Source organism: Pantherophis guttatus, chromosome 2 (genome assembly GCF_059756535.1).
Source record: "Pantherophis guttatus breed Tessera chromosome 2, ASM5975653v1, whole genome shotgun sequence".
Taxonomy (NCBI): Eukaryota; Metazoa; Chordata; class Lepidosauria; order Squamata; family Colubridae; genus Pantherophis; species Pantherophis guttatus.
In genome coordinates this window covers 252,652,111-252,668,528 of record NC_142064.1, presented here as the reverse complement: position 1 = coordinate 252,668,528, position 16,418 = coordinate 252,652,111, and the positions used below count along the sequence as shown (strand labels likewise).

Genomic DNA, 16,418 nt, shown 5'->3' with positions numbered 1-16,418 from the left:
GTTTAGGATCGCCTCGGGTATTTGTTATTTGCTTTCAGGTTCTTTAATTGCTTTGAAATCTGGGCAGATGTTGTAATGGTTCTTTTCAAGGCTGCAGGTTGCACACCAGAGATAGTGACTGTCCTCTGTATCCCCATTTGATTGAAACTTCTCTGCTTTTCCACCGCTTTGATTTTGGAACCTTTTGTCAATATTTGCAGCTTCCTCCCTCTTTATCGGCAAAATCCAGTTGGTCAGTGCACCTCCCTGCAATATATAAAGTTTCTCTTTTCATGATCATTATTTGTGCGATATCAGGATACAGTCTGGTCATCTAAGAAACTGCTTCCCTCTTTGGAAGAAGCAGAAGGTGATATTTACAAGTAGTCCTGTTAAATCTGACAAGCAGGTAAGTCTGTAGAATTTTTAAAAAGATCATTATTTTCCAGAGAATTAGAAGATTATATTTAGGAAAAGGACTAGAATTTTTTGTTTTTTTCTAACCTGTTAGTCCTATTCCAGGCTAGATATATGTAAAGAGACAACAATCTCTTCAGCCAAAATACTAAACTTATTTATTAATTTAATAAATTCTGTATGCCCGTCCAACTCACTCTCAGTGACTCCAGGCAGCTTATGACCATTGCAGCATCCCCACAGTCATGTGATCAAAATTCAGATACTTGGCAACTGGCATGTATTTATGATCGTTGCATGTCCTGGGGTCATGTGATCACATTTTTGGGACCTTCTGACGAGCAAATTCAATGGGGAAACTTGATTCACTTAACAACCGTGTGACTAACTTAACAGCTCCAGTGATTCATAACAACTGTGGCAAGAAACGTCGCAAAATAGAGCAAAACTCACTTAACTGTCTTGCTTAGTAACAGAAATGTTGGGCTCAGTTGTGGTCATAAATTGAGGATTATGTGTACTGCGACCAAATTCAAGATTGGAAATGCCCAAAGCTGATTAACCTTTCAGTTGGTTGAACAACTCTGGCAGGAAAAGGGAATGTCAGAGAAATCTAGATTTTTATGTATGAAAGGTCTACAGTGGTAGAAAGCTCAGTTTTTCAATGATTTTCTCCACTGTGGAAATTATTTCGTTTAATTTTATTTTTGTGTTGTGTGCCACCCAGGGATGGCTGGCTGGCTGGCTATATCAAGAAAAAAAAATTAAAAAAATATTTATTTGACAAATTTATTATTTGACTGATTATGATCTGTACAATCAACTATTTAAACAATATCACAAATACAAAAATCTGAAGAAATAAATATAAGCAATCTTGAGGGAGAAAAACATCCACCTAAAGATAATGTAACCATTATATACAGCCTCAGCCTGGGCTCCCCATGGTTTTTGGGAAAACCATTTTCAGAGTCTTCTGAAAGGCTAATGGGGTTTTGGGATTTGGGAATGTTTCCAACAGAAGTTCAGTTTTATCATGCCTCAGTAAAAAAAGAAAAAAAAATCTGGAAATTTGTTCAGATGTTGAAAAGTAAAGAGCACTGCCCAAAACTATGGAGGTCTAGAAATAGGCTGGTCTCAGATGGAAAATCCTGTCCCATACTAAACTAAGAAAAATGGCTGTGTATGTGTGTGCGAGAGAAAGATTCAGCTGTATATTTGGATGATTTAAAGCAGGATTGGAGCAGGAAAAATGTTGATTTGTGGTCATTTTACATTGTTATTTATTACAGTTATATCTTAACCATAATTCACAATATAGGGATTGGTACACCAAGTTCCAGAAAGGGATTTTGGAATAAGTTAAAAAGATAAAATATGTAACAGAAACAACATATAACACAAACAATACAGGGGTGGGTTCTACTTACCTTTACTACCAGTTTGCAATGGGGCCGCGCATGTGCAGAAGCTTCCTGATAACGTTGGGGTCAGTGGGCTGAGCCTCCCGCCAGTTTTACTACCAGTTCTATAGAACCGGTCCGAACCAGGGACAACCCACCACTGAAACAATATATAACAAAACTGCATTGGTAACCCTAGAGAAGATCTACTAGCAATTCTGTGTCAAAACTGTCCATTCGCTGAGCAAGGGGATCGGTAATCAGGAGCTCTAAGCGGTTCTTCTGTAATCTTGGAGATACATCATAGAGAAGGCCAAAGGTGGCTAAGTCACTCCTGGATCACCATTGGTGTCCTCATCACAGTAAATCAATGATGAATTGGGATTAGGTGGGTTTATGCAGTAAGAGGAATAATCTCATATTGGTTGCAACTTTTTCCAGATCCACCGACTCGTCCTACTGTTGCAATGCCTTGTCTGCTATGCCCGTTGCTCTTGTGCTACCTCCTCCTCCTCTTTCCACTGGCTTCCAGTTCTGCTTCTAATGGGGACACAGTGGTCATAACCAGCAGTGGCCCCATTAAGGGCAAGCAGTTCCTGGCTGGCCTTGGATCTGTGACAGCCTATCTAGGCATCTCTTATGCTGAGCCTCCCCTGGGGAAGTTGCGTTTCCAGAAACCTCTTCCACATCAGCCATGGAAGCAAACACTGGAAGCCACCAACTTTGGCAATTCCTGTTCTCAATCTATTTACTACGAAGACACTGCAGCAATGGTGTGGAATCCTAAAACACCATTGTCAGAAGATTGCCTTTCCCTCAACATCTGGGTGCCATACCCACAACCTTCTTCACCAGTACCTATTTTTTTCTGGATACACTCAGGTGGGTATTCAGGTGCCACGTCTTCTCTGAACTTGTTCAATGGGGCATCCTTGGCTGCCACTGAGAATGTAATTGTGGTCACCATCAATTATCGCTTGGGAGCCCTGGGCTTTCTGTACTTGCCACCAGCTGCTCCAGGGAACCTAGGCTTATGGGACCAACAGCTGGCCCTGAAGTGGGTAAAAGAGAATGCAGCTGCCTTTGGGGGAGATCCTTCTCGGGTGACCATTTTTGGCCACAGTGCTGGAGGAGCTTCTGTGAATCTCCATCTTCTCGCACCAAAAAGCCAGGACCTTTTTGCCCAAGCGGTGATCCAGAGTGGAACAGCCAATGCCTTCTGGGCTTGGAGGTCTCCTGAGGAAGCCAAACGATTATCGCTGAAATTCGTTCATTTGCTAGGTTGCTCCGAGGACAATAATACCAGCATAGGGCATTGTCTGCAAACAAAAAATGTTTCTGAACTTATTCAGCAACAAGGCTCTCTGTTCTTGAACGATGACTGCCTTCTGAATTTTCCATTCAGGCCAACCATAGATGGGGATTTTTTGCTTGGTGATCCAGAAAAGCTCATGGAGGAGGGACAAATTCAAGTCAAACCTGTCCTCATAGGAAAAGTCTCTGATGAAGGGAGCACATTTATCCACGATCTTTTTTCTGACATCAAGGAAAGTCTCATCAATCAGGAGCAGCTTCTGAAAGGGATAAGAATGTTGGTGCCAAGTGCAACTGAAGATGTTGTTCAGACTATTGCACTGAAATACAGTGAAGGACATCAAGGCCCAGCCCAATACCGCTCCGCTCTGTCCAACCTCTTTACAGATTTGGCCATTGCATGCCCAATGACTGAAGCTGCAGGAAATATCAGGAAAACTGGGAGTCCTGTATATGCCTATTTATTCACACATCACCCTTCAAGCTCATCTTGGCCTCAATGGACTGGACCACATCATGATGCTGAGATTGCTTATATTTTTGGAACCCTTGACTCGGTGTTTCCTGTCAATCAAACGTACACAGAGGCTGAAGCCAGACTGAGCCATAAAATGATGCACTACTGGGCAGAGTTTGCCAGAACTGGGTAAGTGGTTCACTTTATAATTTATATTTATATTTATAAATATATATTTATATTTTATATTTATAATTTTTATTTTAAATCCAAAGAAAGCCTTTCCATTCAACAAATGCACTTTATATCTAAAGTAACTCTGCCATAAAGTAATGCATACTATTCCTTTGTGTATGTTTACAGGTCACATAATTAATACAGATAATAATAATAATAATAATAATAATAATAATAATAATAATAATAATTTGGAATCAGCAAAAATATTTGTACATTTTTGAAAGCAAACATGTAAAAATGGAAAACAGTTCTAACAGCAAATGGGGAGAACATTGGTGAAGTCAACATCAGAAGAGGAATCTTCCAAGGGGACTCACTTCCGCCACTACTGTTCAACATCACATTAATTCCACTGACAATAATCCTACAAAACACAAAACTGGGATACCAAATCTCAAGCCAGCATGGCAAGATAAACCATCTGCTGTACATGGACGATTTAAAAATGTATACAAAGAGCTCCACTGAACTTGAATCAATACTCAACACAGTTCAATTGTTCAGCAGCGACATCAGAATGAACTTTGGACTTGAAAAATGTGCCATATTATCCATGCAGCGAGGAAAAATGGAAAAAATAGAAGGAAAGAACTAGGAAATGGAAGCATTGTGAAAGCATTAACAAAGGATGACTGTTCCAAATACTTAGGCATATTGGAAGCAGATAACATCTTGAATGGAAAAGTCAGAATCAATGCAAAAGGAATTCATCAGAAGGGCCTGCAAAATATTAAAATCAAAACTGAATGCTGGAAACATAATTAAAGCCATTAATATTTACTGTGAAAATATTTACAGACCCTTTGCATCCTGGACATAAACTGTTTCAACTCCTACCCTCAAAACGATGCTATAGAGCACTGCACACCAGAACAAGTAGACATAAGAACAGTTTTTTCCCGAATGCCATCACTCTGCTAAACAAATAATTCCCTCAATACTGTCAGACTATTTACTAAGTCTGCACTACTATTAATCTTCTCATCTTTCCCACCACTCATCTCCTTCCACTTATGACTGTATGATTGTAATTTTGTTGCTTGTATCCTTACGATTTATATTGGTATTGTTTCCTGATTGCTTATTTGTACCCTATGACTATCATTAAGTGTTGTACCTTATGATTCTTGATGAACGTATATTTTCTTTTATGTACACTAAGAGCATATGCACCAAGACAAGAAGAGACAAAGAAGAAAAGCAAAGTTTCAATGACTATGTGAACCAAAGTACAGAAAAATTGCTGCAGGCCATGAAAATGGAGAACATTATTAAAACAACAGAAACAAAGGCAGAATATAAGGAAAAACAGCTAGATGACAGATTAAATGGATGGAAAAACAAAGTTTTGCATGGACAGCACTTGAAAAACACTGAAGGAAAATGTGATAATAACTTGACATGGGCAAGGCTTAAGATGGGAACCATCAAGAAAGAAATGGAAGGTTTAATACTCGCTGCTCAAGAACAAGCACTACAAACTAATGCCATGAAAGCATGGCAGACCTGCGATCCCCTTCCCGATTCCAAACATGGGGTGTGCAGAGACAAAAAAAAGTGCACCGTGTTTCAGGCGGTGGATCTGGCCAGGAGGAAAGAGAAGTTGAATCTGCTGAGAAGGAGTATGGGGGCGCGTGGCTCTGCAATGTGCAGAAATACACTTTCAGGCGGCAGCGCTACAATCTCCTCCCTGAATCCAAAGCACTTCCCAGTTCCCCACTGCACATTGCAGGGGAACTGGCCGCCACCTGAAGCATGACTCTTGAGAATTGCATTGGGGAATCCGGGCAGCGATGGCTGGAAAGGAGGAACGTTTCCCTTTAGGGGCTCCCATTCAGCTCGGCTTGGCTCCTGGGCGCAGAGAGGGCTTAGGCAGCGGCGGCGGCTCCTCACATTGCTGGGGAGTGAAGTCCGTGCGGCCAGAGGGGTGACCAGCCGCAAATCGTGGCACCCGCCTTATTCCCCGAAGCTGCAGGGCAGATTCCCCCCCCGACCTTCCCAAAGAGGTTTGTTCCTCAGGCTGTGCTCTGTCCCTCCCCCCAGAGCATGTGAGGGGTCTCTTTGGGGGAAAGTGAGTAGTCCCTGCACCTCTCATTTGCAGGAGGGGGAGGAGGGCGGCGCCACCTTAAATGCTGGTAGGCAGAAGTAAAATCCTTTTTTTCTTGTTTTCCTTCCCCAAAATTAAGGTGTGTCTTATACTTCGGTGTGTCTTATACACCGAAAAGTACGGTAGGGCTTATTTTGGGGGTTAGATTTATATTGGGCATACATGTAAAAATCAAGCTAAAGGTTATTTTGGGGATAGGTCTTATTTTCAGAGAAACATGGTATATGCCAGTTGCCAAGCCCCCAAATTTTGATCACATGACCATGGGAATGCTGCAACAGTTGTAAGTGCGTGGACCAGTTGTAAATCAATTTTTTCAGTGCCATTGTAAACTTGAATGGATGTTAAATGAATGGTTGTAAGTCAACCTATAAATCAACTGTCCTAGTTGATTTCAAAGGTTTATGAGGAGTTGACCTGGGTTTGAATCAGGGGTGAAATCCAGGTTCTGACAGGTTCTGGAGAACCGGTTGCGGAAATTTTGAGTAGTTCGGAGAACTGGCAAATACCACCTCTGGCTGGTCCCAGAGTGGGGTGGGAATGGAGATTTTGCAGTATCCTTCCCCTGCCATGCCCACCAAGCCACGCCCACAGAACCGGTAGTAAAAAAATTTGAATTTCACCACTGGTTTGGATCAGCAGCCCTGCCCCCCTTCACAAACTCTGTGTCAGGATTCCAAGTAACAGACCCAACGAAATCTAAACTTTTGAGACCTGGAGTTTGCTCAAAATAAGAAATTAGAAATGCCATATTGGCAAAGCTGGTGAAAACCCAACTCTGAAGGACCTGAGCTTTTCCCCACCCAAATCAAAACTCAAAGTTCTTGTCCCCAGGTCACACATCCATCACATGGTCCAATCAGGTCACAGTCCTCCTGCGGCTGTCTTTGGTCCATGCCAGGGGTGTAATCTACTTACCTTCTGCACCGGTTTGGAAGTGCACGTGCCGCGTGGACCCTCTGCGCATGCGCAAACCCTTTTGCACATGTGCAGAGGGTAAAAAACAGGTTACTTCCTGGTTAAAACTAGGAAGTAACGATGACTGGGCGGGTGGGCGGAGCCTTGTGCTGCCATCGCTACCGGTTCTCTGAACCACCCGCCGCCATCGCTACCGGTTCAGTCGAACCAGTCCAAACCGGTAGCATTTCACCCCTGGTCCAGGCCTTCCAAACACCTGGTGGGGATCTCTTTGGCTTCCACGGGAAAGAATATTACTTTGGCTTTCCTCCAGTTATTGCTATCTACACCCCCTCACATTCCCACAGCTGCAGCCAGCCTTGCTGTGGCAGCCCTGATGATTTCCAAAATGGTTTCAAGGCTGACACTCTTGTGAAGACAGTAGATGAGATCTCTAGAATGAACTCTAGAGATATTGAACTTCGGCTGCTACGACTGAGCAGCCATATCAAAAGCCAGATTCTGAACTGTCAGGGAATTGTGCAGCCGGTGTCCAAGTGAAGTCATAGACACTGACACAAACTTGTAGTTTTATATAAATAAATATATTTAATAACTATACATATAGCAAACACATTGGTCAGGCAAACAGGAGCACCATAAGGTAAATCACAGGGCACACAGAAGGAAAAGGGGGAGGAGGGGGGAAGGGAAACTCCCCCACCACACCCACGGCAACCAATCACAGTGCAGATTGCCTTATGCAGGAGCCAGCACTCTTCAACCAATCAACCACAACTGTGTGTTCTGGCTCACTGCACAACCACACTGCTCCAGCTACTAAATTTAAATACCCTAACATGAACTGTCTTGTGAATGTAGTGCATGTTTGTAAACATATTATGAAGTGTCCCTTTAAGGAAACTGCTGGTATAGGCGAGGGAGTCAATGAAGAAGCTTCCAGACCAGAGCTTATAACCTCAGCAACTTTAAGCCGTGTGTGTCAGGCCTGGAAGCCATCTTTTGCATTGGACCTTCAGGCCTACCACATTTAGTGCTGTGGGAAACTGGGAGAGAGGGGGGATTGTATGGAGCTGGGGAGATATATAGTCAAAATAACATTCCTTTCTCCGGGAGTCAAGGACATCCTGCCCTGCACCTGGAGGGGTGTGACTGGGAGGCATCTCCAGTTGGGACAGTGTATTGATTGGGCCATATGATGGACATGTGGGTGTTGGGCAGGGATTTGGATTTTCATTTGGGTGGGGGAAACCTGGAAGCTTTCAGATTCAGGTTTTCCCAGATGTGCCAATATGACATCTCTAATAAAATGGAACTTTGAGGAACTTTGAGCCTCAGAGTCTTCTTTCATTGGGGGTGTTACTTGGAACCCTGACAATGTGGACTTCGACTCCCAAAATTCCCCAGGTAACCATGCTGGCTAGGGGAATTCTGGGAGTTGAAGTTCACACATCTTTAAATTGCTGAGATTGAGAAGTACTACTCCAGACCCTGACATTCCATCCCATTGAGCTTTAGTTAATAGAAGTTCATTGCAACTTCCAATGGTTGTTAAGCGACCAGTCATAAGTTGAGGACTACCCATATTGTCCTGCTTGTATTTATATTGCTATATACCTCGTACCAGTTGTAGATCTGTGTAGTGAGTAGTTTGAAGAAAGTAGTGAAGCAAAGTTCTTCCTCTTTGGCTCTGGGCAAGTAGCAAGTTAAAACTGTTCATAACCAGAAGCTGATCATGGATCGGGTTGGACTGAGGGAGAGGGTGGGGATCAGTGGTGAAATCCAATTTATTTTTACTACCAGTTCTGTGGGCATGGCTTGGTGAGTGTGGTGTGGCTTGGTGGGTGTGGTTTGGTGGACGTGGCAGGGGAAGGATAGTGCAAAATCTCCATTCCCACCCCACTCCAGGGGAAAGATACTGCAAAATCTCCATTCCCATCCCACTCCAGGGGAAGGATATTGCAAAATCTCCATTCCCACCCCACTCTGGGGCCAGCCAAAGGTGGTATTTGCCAGTTCTCTGAACTACTCAAAATTTCTGCTGCCGATTCTCTGAACTGCTCAAAATTTCTGCTACCATTTCCCCAGAACCTGTCAGAACCTGCTGGATTTCACCCAACAGGTACCACCCAACCGGTAGTAAAATTTGTTACTACTGGTTCTGTGGGCGTGGCTTGGTGGGGCGGGGGGTAATGTGACTGGGTGGGCATGGTTAACTTTTTTTTTTTTTAACTTTTCAAAGCATTTTTTCTAATTCTTTGAAAAGCCTCTGCCAATCAGGCAACTCAGCTGGGATCTTCAGAGACTTTTCAAAGCATTTTTTTTACCACCTCTTCGGCCAAGAGGTTGCAGAAAAAAATGCTTTGAAAAGCCTCTGATGATCCCAGCTGAGCTGCGCGATCATCAGAGGCTTTTTTTTTTTACTGTTAAAAGCATTTTTTCGTGGGAAGAGGTTGTAGAAAAAATGCTTTTAAAAGAAAAAAAAAGCCTCTGATGATCGTGCGGCTCAGCTGGGAATGGGGGGGGGGGTGCGCAGGGATTTTTGCTACCGGTTCTCCGAACCACCCGCTGCCATTGCTACCGGATCAAGCGATCCGGTCCGAACTGGGAGCATTTCACCCCTGATTTCACCCCTGGTGGGGATGCCCTTTAAAGTCTCCTGCCGGTTGGTGACTTGGATTCTTCCTTATTATATTTAAAAGCCTGCATGAACCCTGTTGCCAAGTCTCCAACCAGCAGGGGGCACTAAAGGCTATCCTCACCCCTTCCTCAAGTCCCCTTTGGGAGTTTCTCTTGGGTGTAGTTTCTCAGATCAAGTCTCTTTGGAAAATCCGTATCCTTTTCTTCCTCCATAGGAATCCTGATGGGTTGGTGGCCACCAAGGATGAGTGGCCACTCTATAATGCCACAGAGCAGAATTTCTTCGTTCTTAATAGTGAGTCATCCAGGGAAACAGAGAAAGAACCTATCCACCACTGCAGTTTTCTAAAGAAGCATTTGTCAAAGTCTGAAGACCCACGTAAGTTTGGCTATTTGTCCTGCCTTTGAATGGGAATAGTAGCTGACGAAAAAGATATTTCTAAAAATCTTATTTATATTTATTTTTTGCAAGATCAAATTTAAAGGTCAACCATCTGACTCACAGAGCGATCTCTAAAAATCTTTTAAAATTATTTTTGCTCACTTTTTTGCAGGGGCTGAAAAAACATAATTTTATTTTGTACTGGGAAATTTTATAATGCTAGTGATACATTTTGTAGTGCAAGAATCTTTCATGACACCCAAGAGTTAGGTCTCTAGTCATGTCTCAGGAGATCACTCTGTATGCCCTAGTTCTGTGAGGGCGAACCTATGGCACACATGCCAGAGGTGGCACGCAGCGCCCTCTCTGTGGGCACTCAAGCTGTCGCCCCAGTTCAGCTCCGTCGTGCATGCGCCCATGTCTCCCACCAGCCAGCTGGTCTTTGGGTCTCTACTGAGCATGTGTTGTGGCCCGTCAGCCACCTGTGCAGCTAGTAGCTGTTTCAGACAGCGAGGAGGCTGGTGTGGTGCTGCGCCAGCAGCCTGTGCAGCTGGCACTTGAGTCGGACAATGAGGAGGCTGGAGAAGATGTGGTGCCAGAGGCGGGGATTCAGCCAGGGCCTCCAGAACCTCCAGAAGCTCCCTTAAGTGAAGAGGACGAAGAGGAGGAGCCTCTTCTCGATGCACGGGTGCGCAGAGCTGCCAAAAGGCAGGAGTGGCTCCTCAGGAGGAGGTCTCCTCGAGAGTAAGGCTTGGGGCTAATGGGCTACTCCCTTAGCCTATTTAAGGAGGAACGCCGACTGAAGCAATTTGCAGGGAACATCTTCGTTCACATATCTTCATGTCTTGTCTTGCTTATCAGCTTCCTACAAATTGCTCCTGGGCATTCTTTCAGTAAGCTTTCAGTATTATTCTTTGAATTCTTGGCGGCTGTTAATGCAGTTAATTAACAGCCGTTGTTGTAAAAAACTGGTTTATTTAGTAAACTAAGGTTTGAATGGACTGTGTGTGCTGCGTTCTTGGGGTCCGTAGCTGGGGCAGAACAGCATGCGTGGGGGGCGTGGCATGTATGGAGGGGCCGCGCATGCATGCGTGGGGGGTGGGGGCATGTGTGTGGGGGCATGTATGCACTCACAGGGGGCAGGGCATGTGCCTGGAGACCACGTGTGCCTTGCATTTTGGGGGTTTGGGTGCGCACTTTGGGCACTCGGTCCGGAAAAGGTTAGCCATCACTGCCCTAGTTGCTCACATAAAGATAACAGCAATAATAATAATAATAATAATAATAATAATAATAATAATAATAATAAGTCCCAGAATATCTGCATCACCCCTTGAACACCATTGGCATTGACAAAATCCCCATCAGTCAATTGCAAAAGGCAGCTTTACTTGGAACAACTTACATCCTGCAACAATACCTTTAACACCATCAAACAATATCTGTTTCTCCCAGCTCTTTGGGAAGGACTGAATAGATGGACAAAAAATGTCAAATCCATTCTAAATATCTGGCTGACAGTGTGACGGAGCAATAGGTTTGTCATATATTTAATAAATATATATTATTTTGTGAATGCATGTATTCCTCAGAATCCAACTTCTAGATTGAAGGCCAAATATGGCCTTTTCAGGCTTGTGCCTCGGTATGCATATTCCCCAATGAGACAAACCGAGACAGGAAGATCATTTTATTACAATTTATTAGAATATTCAGATAAAAGGGATTCCTCTCATTCAAAGAGGGAACCCCAAACTTTATCTTTAACCCCCTTTTATAGTTAACATAACAAAGAAATCTGAAAGAGGAAAGTTGATTGGACAGGATAATAGCATACATGTTTATTAAAATGAGGTCTGAAGGGGCATGAATTGTAAGGAGAAAGGTTGCTTAGGGTTGGCAGAAGAGATAAGCCAGACCCCAAGTTGTACTAACAAACTTTTCTTATCAGGAGCTAGTCTCCAGCTTGTTTATCAGTTTAGGAATGTTAAAAGCTAATAAATCTGAACATCACTTTAAAAGAAAGAATATAAATCAGATTAAAATACAAAGTAACTGTAATAGGAAATGTAAGGTCCTAAAATGTATTTGAGTCACCAGAATGTCAAAAAGAGAGACTCAAGATGAGGCTTGCAAAAAGAAGCAGATTTTATTTATGGCCAAAAACAAAATACTGGGTGGGACTATATCCAGAACATAAAGATACAATGCATGTGAGGAGATAGCCACCCATTGGGGAAGATATGGCAGTGGTCCCCAACCCCCGGTCCGCGGACCGGTGCCGGGCCGTGGAGTACCTGGCACCGGGCCGCGCAGCGGCCAGGGGACATGAACGCTGCAGCGCACGGCCCAGGAGCCTTTGCGCTGCAGCGTTCATGTCCCCCGGCCGCTTTTGCGCACTGGGCCGTGCGCAAAAGCTCCTGGGCCGTGGCCCCACCCCTGCGCGCACTCCGCAGGCCGCGGCGTTAAAAAGGTTGGGGACCACTGAGATATGGCATCCTTTTTATACCCTCAGAGACATCAGTTTAGTACCCAATTCTGGCCTCCTAGTTTAGGTTTGTGTATTCCTTGTTGCCCTGCAAAGGAATAGAAGCCTCCCAATTAGTGTTATCTTTTCCTTGAGCATTCCTTTGTTCTTCCAATTGCTCATTTGGCCCCCTGGGCTGCAGGGAACAGATCAAAGGTGTAAATTAGGGCTGAAGTGTAAATTATCTCCCGGATGACTTCTGAAGTTCCAACTGAGATAGGTACCACGCTCTTCGATGGCACGAGAAAAACAGGAAGAAGATTGATATGGGTTCAGATCAAATGACAGGAACATATGTTTGACAAATACCAGATACATTACAGAGGCCTAATAACAGAATATGTTTGTTATAGGAGATACAAATATATAGGCATAATATATGTGATACAAATACAAAGGCATATTTGTGTTACAGATATAAAGGTACAATATAGTGTGTTATACAAATACAAAGGCTATATATGTATTACAGGAACCTAATGGTTACAGAATAACAAGTTTCTACTAATTCTAGTATACCAGTATATTATACTCTAGTATTATTTATTATATCCTTATCATTGTTTCCCTTCATTAACAAATTACAAAACCCATGTCATTTGCCCAGTGGTGAAATCCAATTTTTTTTTTACTACCGTTTCTCTGGGCGTGGCTTGGTGGGCGTGGTGTGGCTTGGTGGGCGTGGCAGGGGAAGGATATTGCAAAATCTCCATTCCCACCCCACTCCAGGGGAAGGATATTGCAAAATCCCCATTCCCTCCCCACTCCTGGGGAAAGGATGTTGCAAAATCTCCATTCCCACCCCACTCTGGGGCCAGACAGAGATGGTATTTGCCGGTTCTCTGAACTACTCAAAATTTCCGCTACCGTTCTCCAGAACCTGTCCGAACCTGCTGGATTTCACCCCTCAAGATTCGGATTCTTTAGAGATAAGACGTCCACCTTACCTTAATATTCCATTTTTCTTTGTTCTGCAGATAAGTGCGAAGGTGATTCTGTTTCATCAGGCTAGAAAGAAGACAGGAGGTAAGAATTCAATGCTTAACAGCTGTCAATCAGAATCAATTTGGATCATTTCAAAAGGGGGTAGACTTTTTTTTCTAAATAATGGTTTTCCATCGGTTTTCCAAACAAGTGGCACTTTTGTGGCTCAGCCTCGCTGTGTGGAGTGGAAGCTCTCCAAGCTGGCGCCAATGGCCTTTTGTGGAAGAGGAAGCTGGAGGATCTCTCTCAGCATAAACAAATGCAGACCTTGGACATAAAGAATAAATGAATGAGCCATTAAGAATAACTTGTAGAAAAGATTACACAGAGCTGAGGAAGAGGAAGCAGGAGAGGGAAACTGTGCAGCAAATGAGCATTTCAGATGAGAATTGTTTAATAGACAACTGGAGACATAAGGACAGGGTTGGGCTGCTGGGGGTTTGCAGGGGTTCGGGAGAACCTCTAGCTAAGATTCTGTGCAGTTCGGAGAACCCCCAAATCCCACTCCTGGCTGGCCCTGACCACCCTGCCCCTCCCCTCCCAGGAGTCCCCATACGGCCCGTTTTGGATGCAGGTAAGTGCAGGACGCACGCAGAGGCTCAGGGAGGGCAAAAAAGTGCCTACTGGAAGTTTGGGAAAGCTGGAAACGGGCGCGTTTCTGGCCTCCAGAGGGCCTCAGAGCCTGGGGGTGTGCTGTTTTTGCCCTCCCGGAGGCTCGAAGAAAGCCTCCAGAGCCCAGGGAGGGCAAAAAACACCCCCCCCCACACCATGGTGCAGGAAGCTGACTAGGCCACGCCCACCATGGCCACACCTACCCAGCAACCGGGCAGAGAACCCCTTGCTAAAACTTTTGAAGCCGACCCCTGCATAAGGAATGTGTCCTTGTAGCTCATAGTGGCTTGTGATAAATTTTGTCAGACCATTCCGATGGGCAACCCTGAATCTTAAGATGCAAATATTTCTTCTAAGACCATTGTCCTGTTTAGATAACAGAAGGGCAGGCAATAACTTGAGATCAGTTATATTATTACTTATCAATATGTACGCGTGCATATAAATCCCCCTCCATTTTGAAATGTATAAATATGAGCGCATCTACAAAAGTTCTTCCCACTATTTTCTGAGGGAATTTCTGGAGGGAATTTCTCCAGTGCGCACTGTTAACTGTAAACACTGCAGCAATCCTTGATTACTTGCTTTGGGTCCTGCATTTTGATTCCACAAACCTCACCTTGTTTAGTGTATGATGGGAACACAGAGACCACTTTGGATGGACTTATTAAGATGAAGATGAAGGCGCCAGGCTAGACATCAGGAGGCTGTGAGTTCTAATCCTGCCTTAGCCATGAAAGCCAGCAGGGTGACCTTGAGCCAATCACTTTTTCTCAGCTCAGTTCACCCTCACAAGGTTGCTGTTGTGGGAAAAATTGGAGAAAGGTGTGTTGGATATGTTTGCTGCTTTGAGTTATTAATAAAATAATAAGGTAGAATATAAATAAATCAATCCCTGTTATTCTACTTTACTACACAGAAGAGCATCCTGGAATCTCTGCTTTGCCTGTGTCTTGAACTGGCCTACCATGAAGGGCTGCCACTTAGGTTGAACCTCTTTGAAAATGGCTTCCACATCTTAAAGGCGCCATTTGAAGACCTGAACTAGTTAGGTTGGCTTCAAAATAGCATTTATGTGTTCGTTTGTTTCTCTGAGAAACCAATCAAGACTTTTCTTAAAAACCTAGGGAAATGATGACAAGATGTGCCAGAGAACCTTCCAGAAGGATCCATTGTTCTTTTAGGTGGGAACTTGGAAGAAGAATAAGGAGTCAACTAAAAATTCACATAATCTTTGCTGTAAAATAATAAACTGTTAGGAGTAATATGTTATCTCTTAATAAATAACTTTTTAAAATAAAATACTGTCGGAATTGTTTGGATAACAATCCTGTTGTAAGGAAAAGCAAAATAAAACAAACAGGAATTCTGACTGCCAAACTCACATGTCTTTTTCATAGGACTGAACTCCTTAAATCTAATAAATGGACAGATTGTGTATTGTAATCCAATTTAATCTAATATATCCCAGTATGGAGAAACCAGTTTAGGCAAGATACCTAAATTAGCATGTGGGCCATTTAATTAGAGATGTTTCCTCATGTGCTAAAAAACAGTTTCGATCTCAGATTCTAGCAGTTACTGGAATCCACATGTCCTGATTTGTAAATGTAGATCCATTTGTTGCCCAAGCAGCAGAAGTTCATAGCATTAAGAGTTGGGTTTTTCAAAGATTTCCTCATAGCAAATACTTCCTGAAACCACCTACATTACCTTCCCATACCCCAAACTCCCAATGTTTCTCTTGAAAGTTATTTTGGGAAGACCCATCTCCATTCTTTTTGCTTTCAATCTGGATTCCATGGATGATACTGTCAAATATAATAAAAGACACAAGTGTTAGAAGAGCCCAAGGAGCAGGCTGAGCATTTTCTGCTCCTACAAGAGGACAGAAAAGTCACACATAACAATGTTTTAAAAGATAGAAATGGCTACATGAATGATTTGCAGGAGGAATGGATGAGCAGGATAAGCCTACAAATAAAAATCTGCCTTTTAACAAAAAGAAAGAATGGCATACAAAATTAAGGAGGAGAACAGACAATTGGATAAAGTAACTGCCAGAAGAAAAAACATGAATATATCAATTGAGTGAGAGAAGAAGCAAAAGGATGATGAAGTACTAAATCAGATTATCGCAATTTATTCACATTAAAAAACAAAGTTTAAGAATATCTATTAGATGGTTGATATATTTCCCAATCTTTTTACAGTACTGGCAGAAGACTTTACTGTCTACATAGGGAAATCCCTAAACTGCATGTGATGTTTTAAATAAAAAAAGACTACATTCCTCACATATTGGATATTGGAACACAGCTATCATGTCACCCCTAGCCTTTCTTTTCATTAAACTAGACATATATGTTTTAGCTTCCAGTCCCCTAATCATCTTTGTTGGTCTTCTCTGCACTCTTTCTAGATGCTCAACATCTTTT

At 43.2% G+C, this 16,418-nt stretch overlaps 1 protein-coding gene across 2 annotated transcripts; it reads left to right on the top strand.

Moving 5' to 3' along the window:
- Positions 1 to 299: 299 nt before the first annotated feature.
- On the top strand, positions 300 to 15,352 carry LOC117667994 (cholinesterase-like). 2 transcript variants are annotated; one of them, XM_034421656.3, is made up of 5 exons: positions 300 to 388; positions 2,241 to 3,759; positions 9,691 to 9,854; positions 13,362 to 13,410; positions 15,108 to 15,352. In XM_034421656.3, the coding sequence occupies exons 2-4, from the start codon at positions 2,267 to 2,269 to the stop codon at positions 13,394 to 13,396; spliced, it is 1,692 nt and encodes a 563-aa protein (XP_034277547.2). In that variant the 5' UTR covers positions 300 to 388; positions 2,241 to 2,266; the 3' UTR covers positions 13,397 to 13,410; positions 15,108 to 15,352. The 2 variants fall into 2 exon arrangements, with proteins under 2 accessions (XP_034277547.2, XP_034277545.2); XM_034421654.3 differs by lacking the exon at positions 15,108 to 15,352 and adding an exon at positions 14,900 to 15,040.
- The last annotated feature ends 1,066 nt before the right edge of the window (positions 15,353 to 16,418 follow it).

Bases quoted from the DNA above. Each gene is read 5' to 3' on its own strand.
- LOC117667994 (XM_034421656.3), top strand. From the start codon at position 2,267: ATGCCTTGTCTGCTATGCCCGTTGCTCTTGTGCTACCTCCTCCTCCTC. The intron at 3,760-9,690 runs GTAAGTGGTTCA...CTTCCTCCATAG, and splicing joins GCAGAGTTTGCCAGAACTGG to GAATCCTGATGGGTTGGTGG. The intron at 9,855-13,361 runs GTAAGTTTGGCT...TTTGTTCTGCAG, and splicing joins GTCAAAGTCTGAAGACCCAC to ATAAGTGCGAAGGTGATTCT.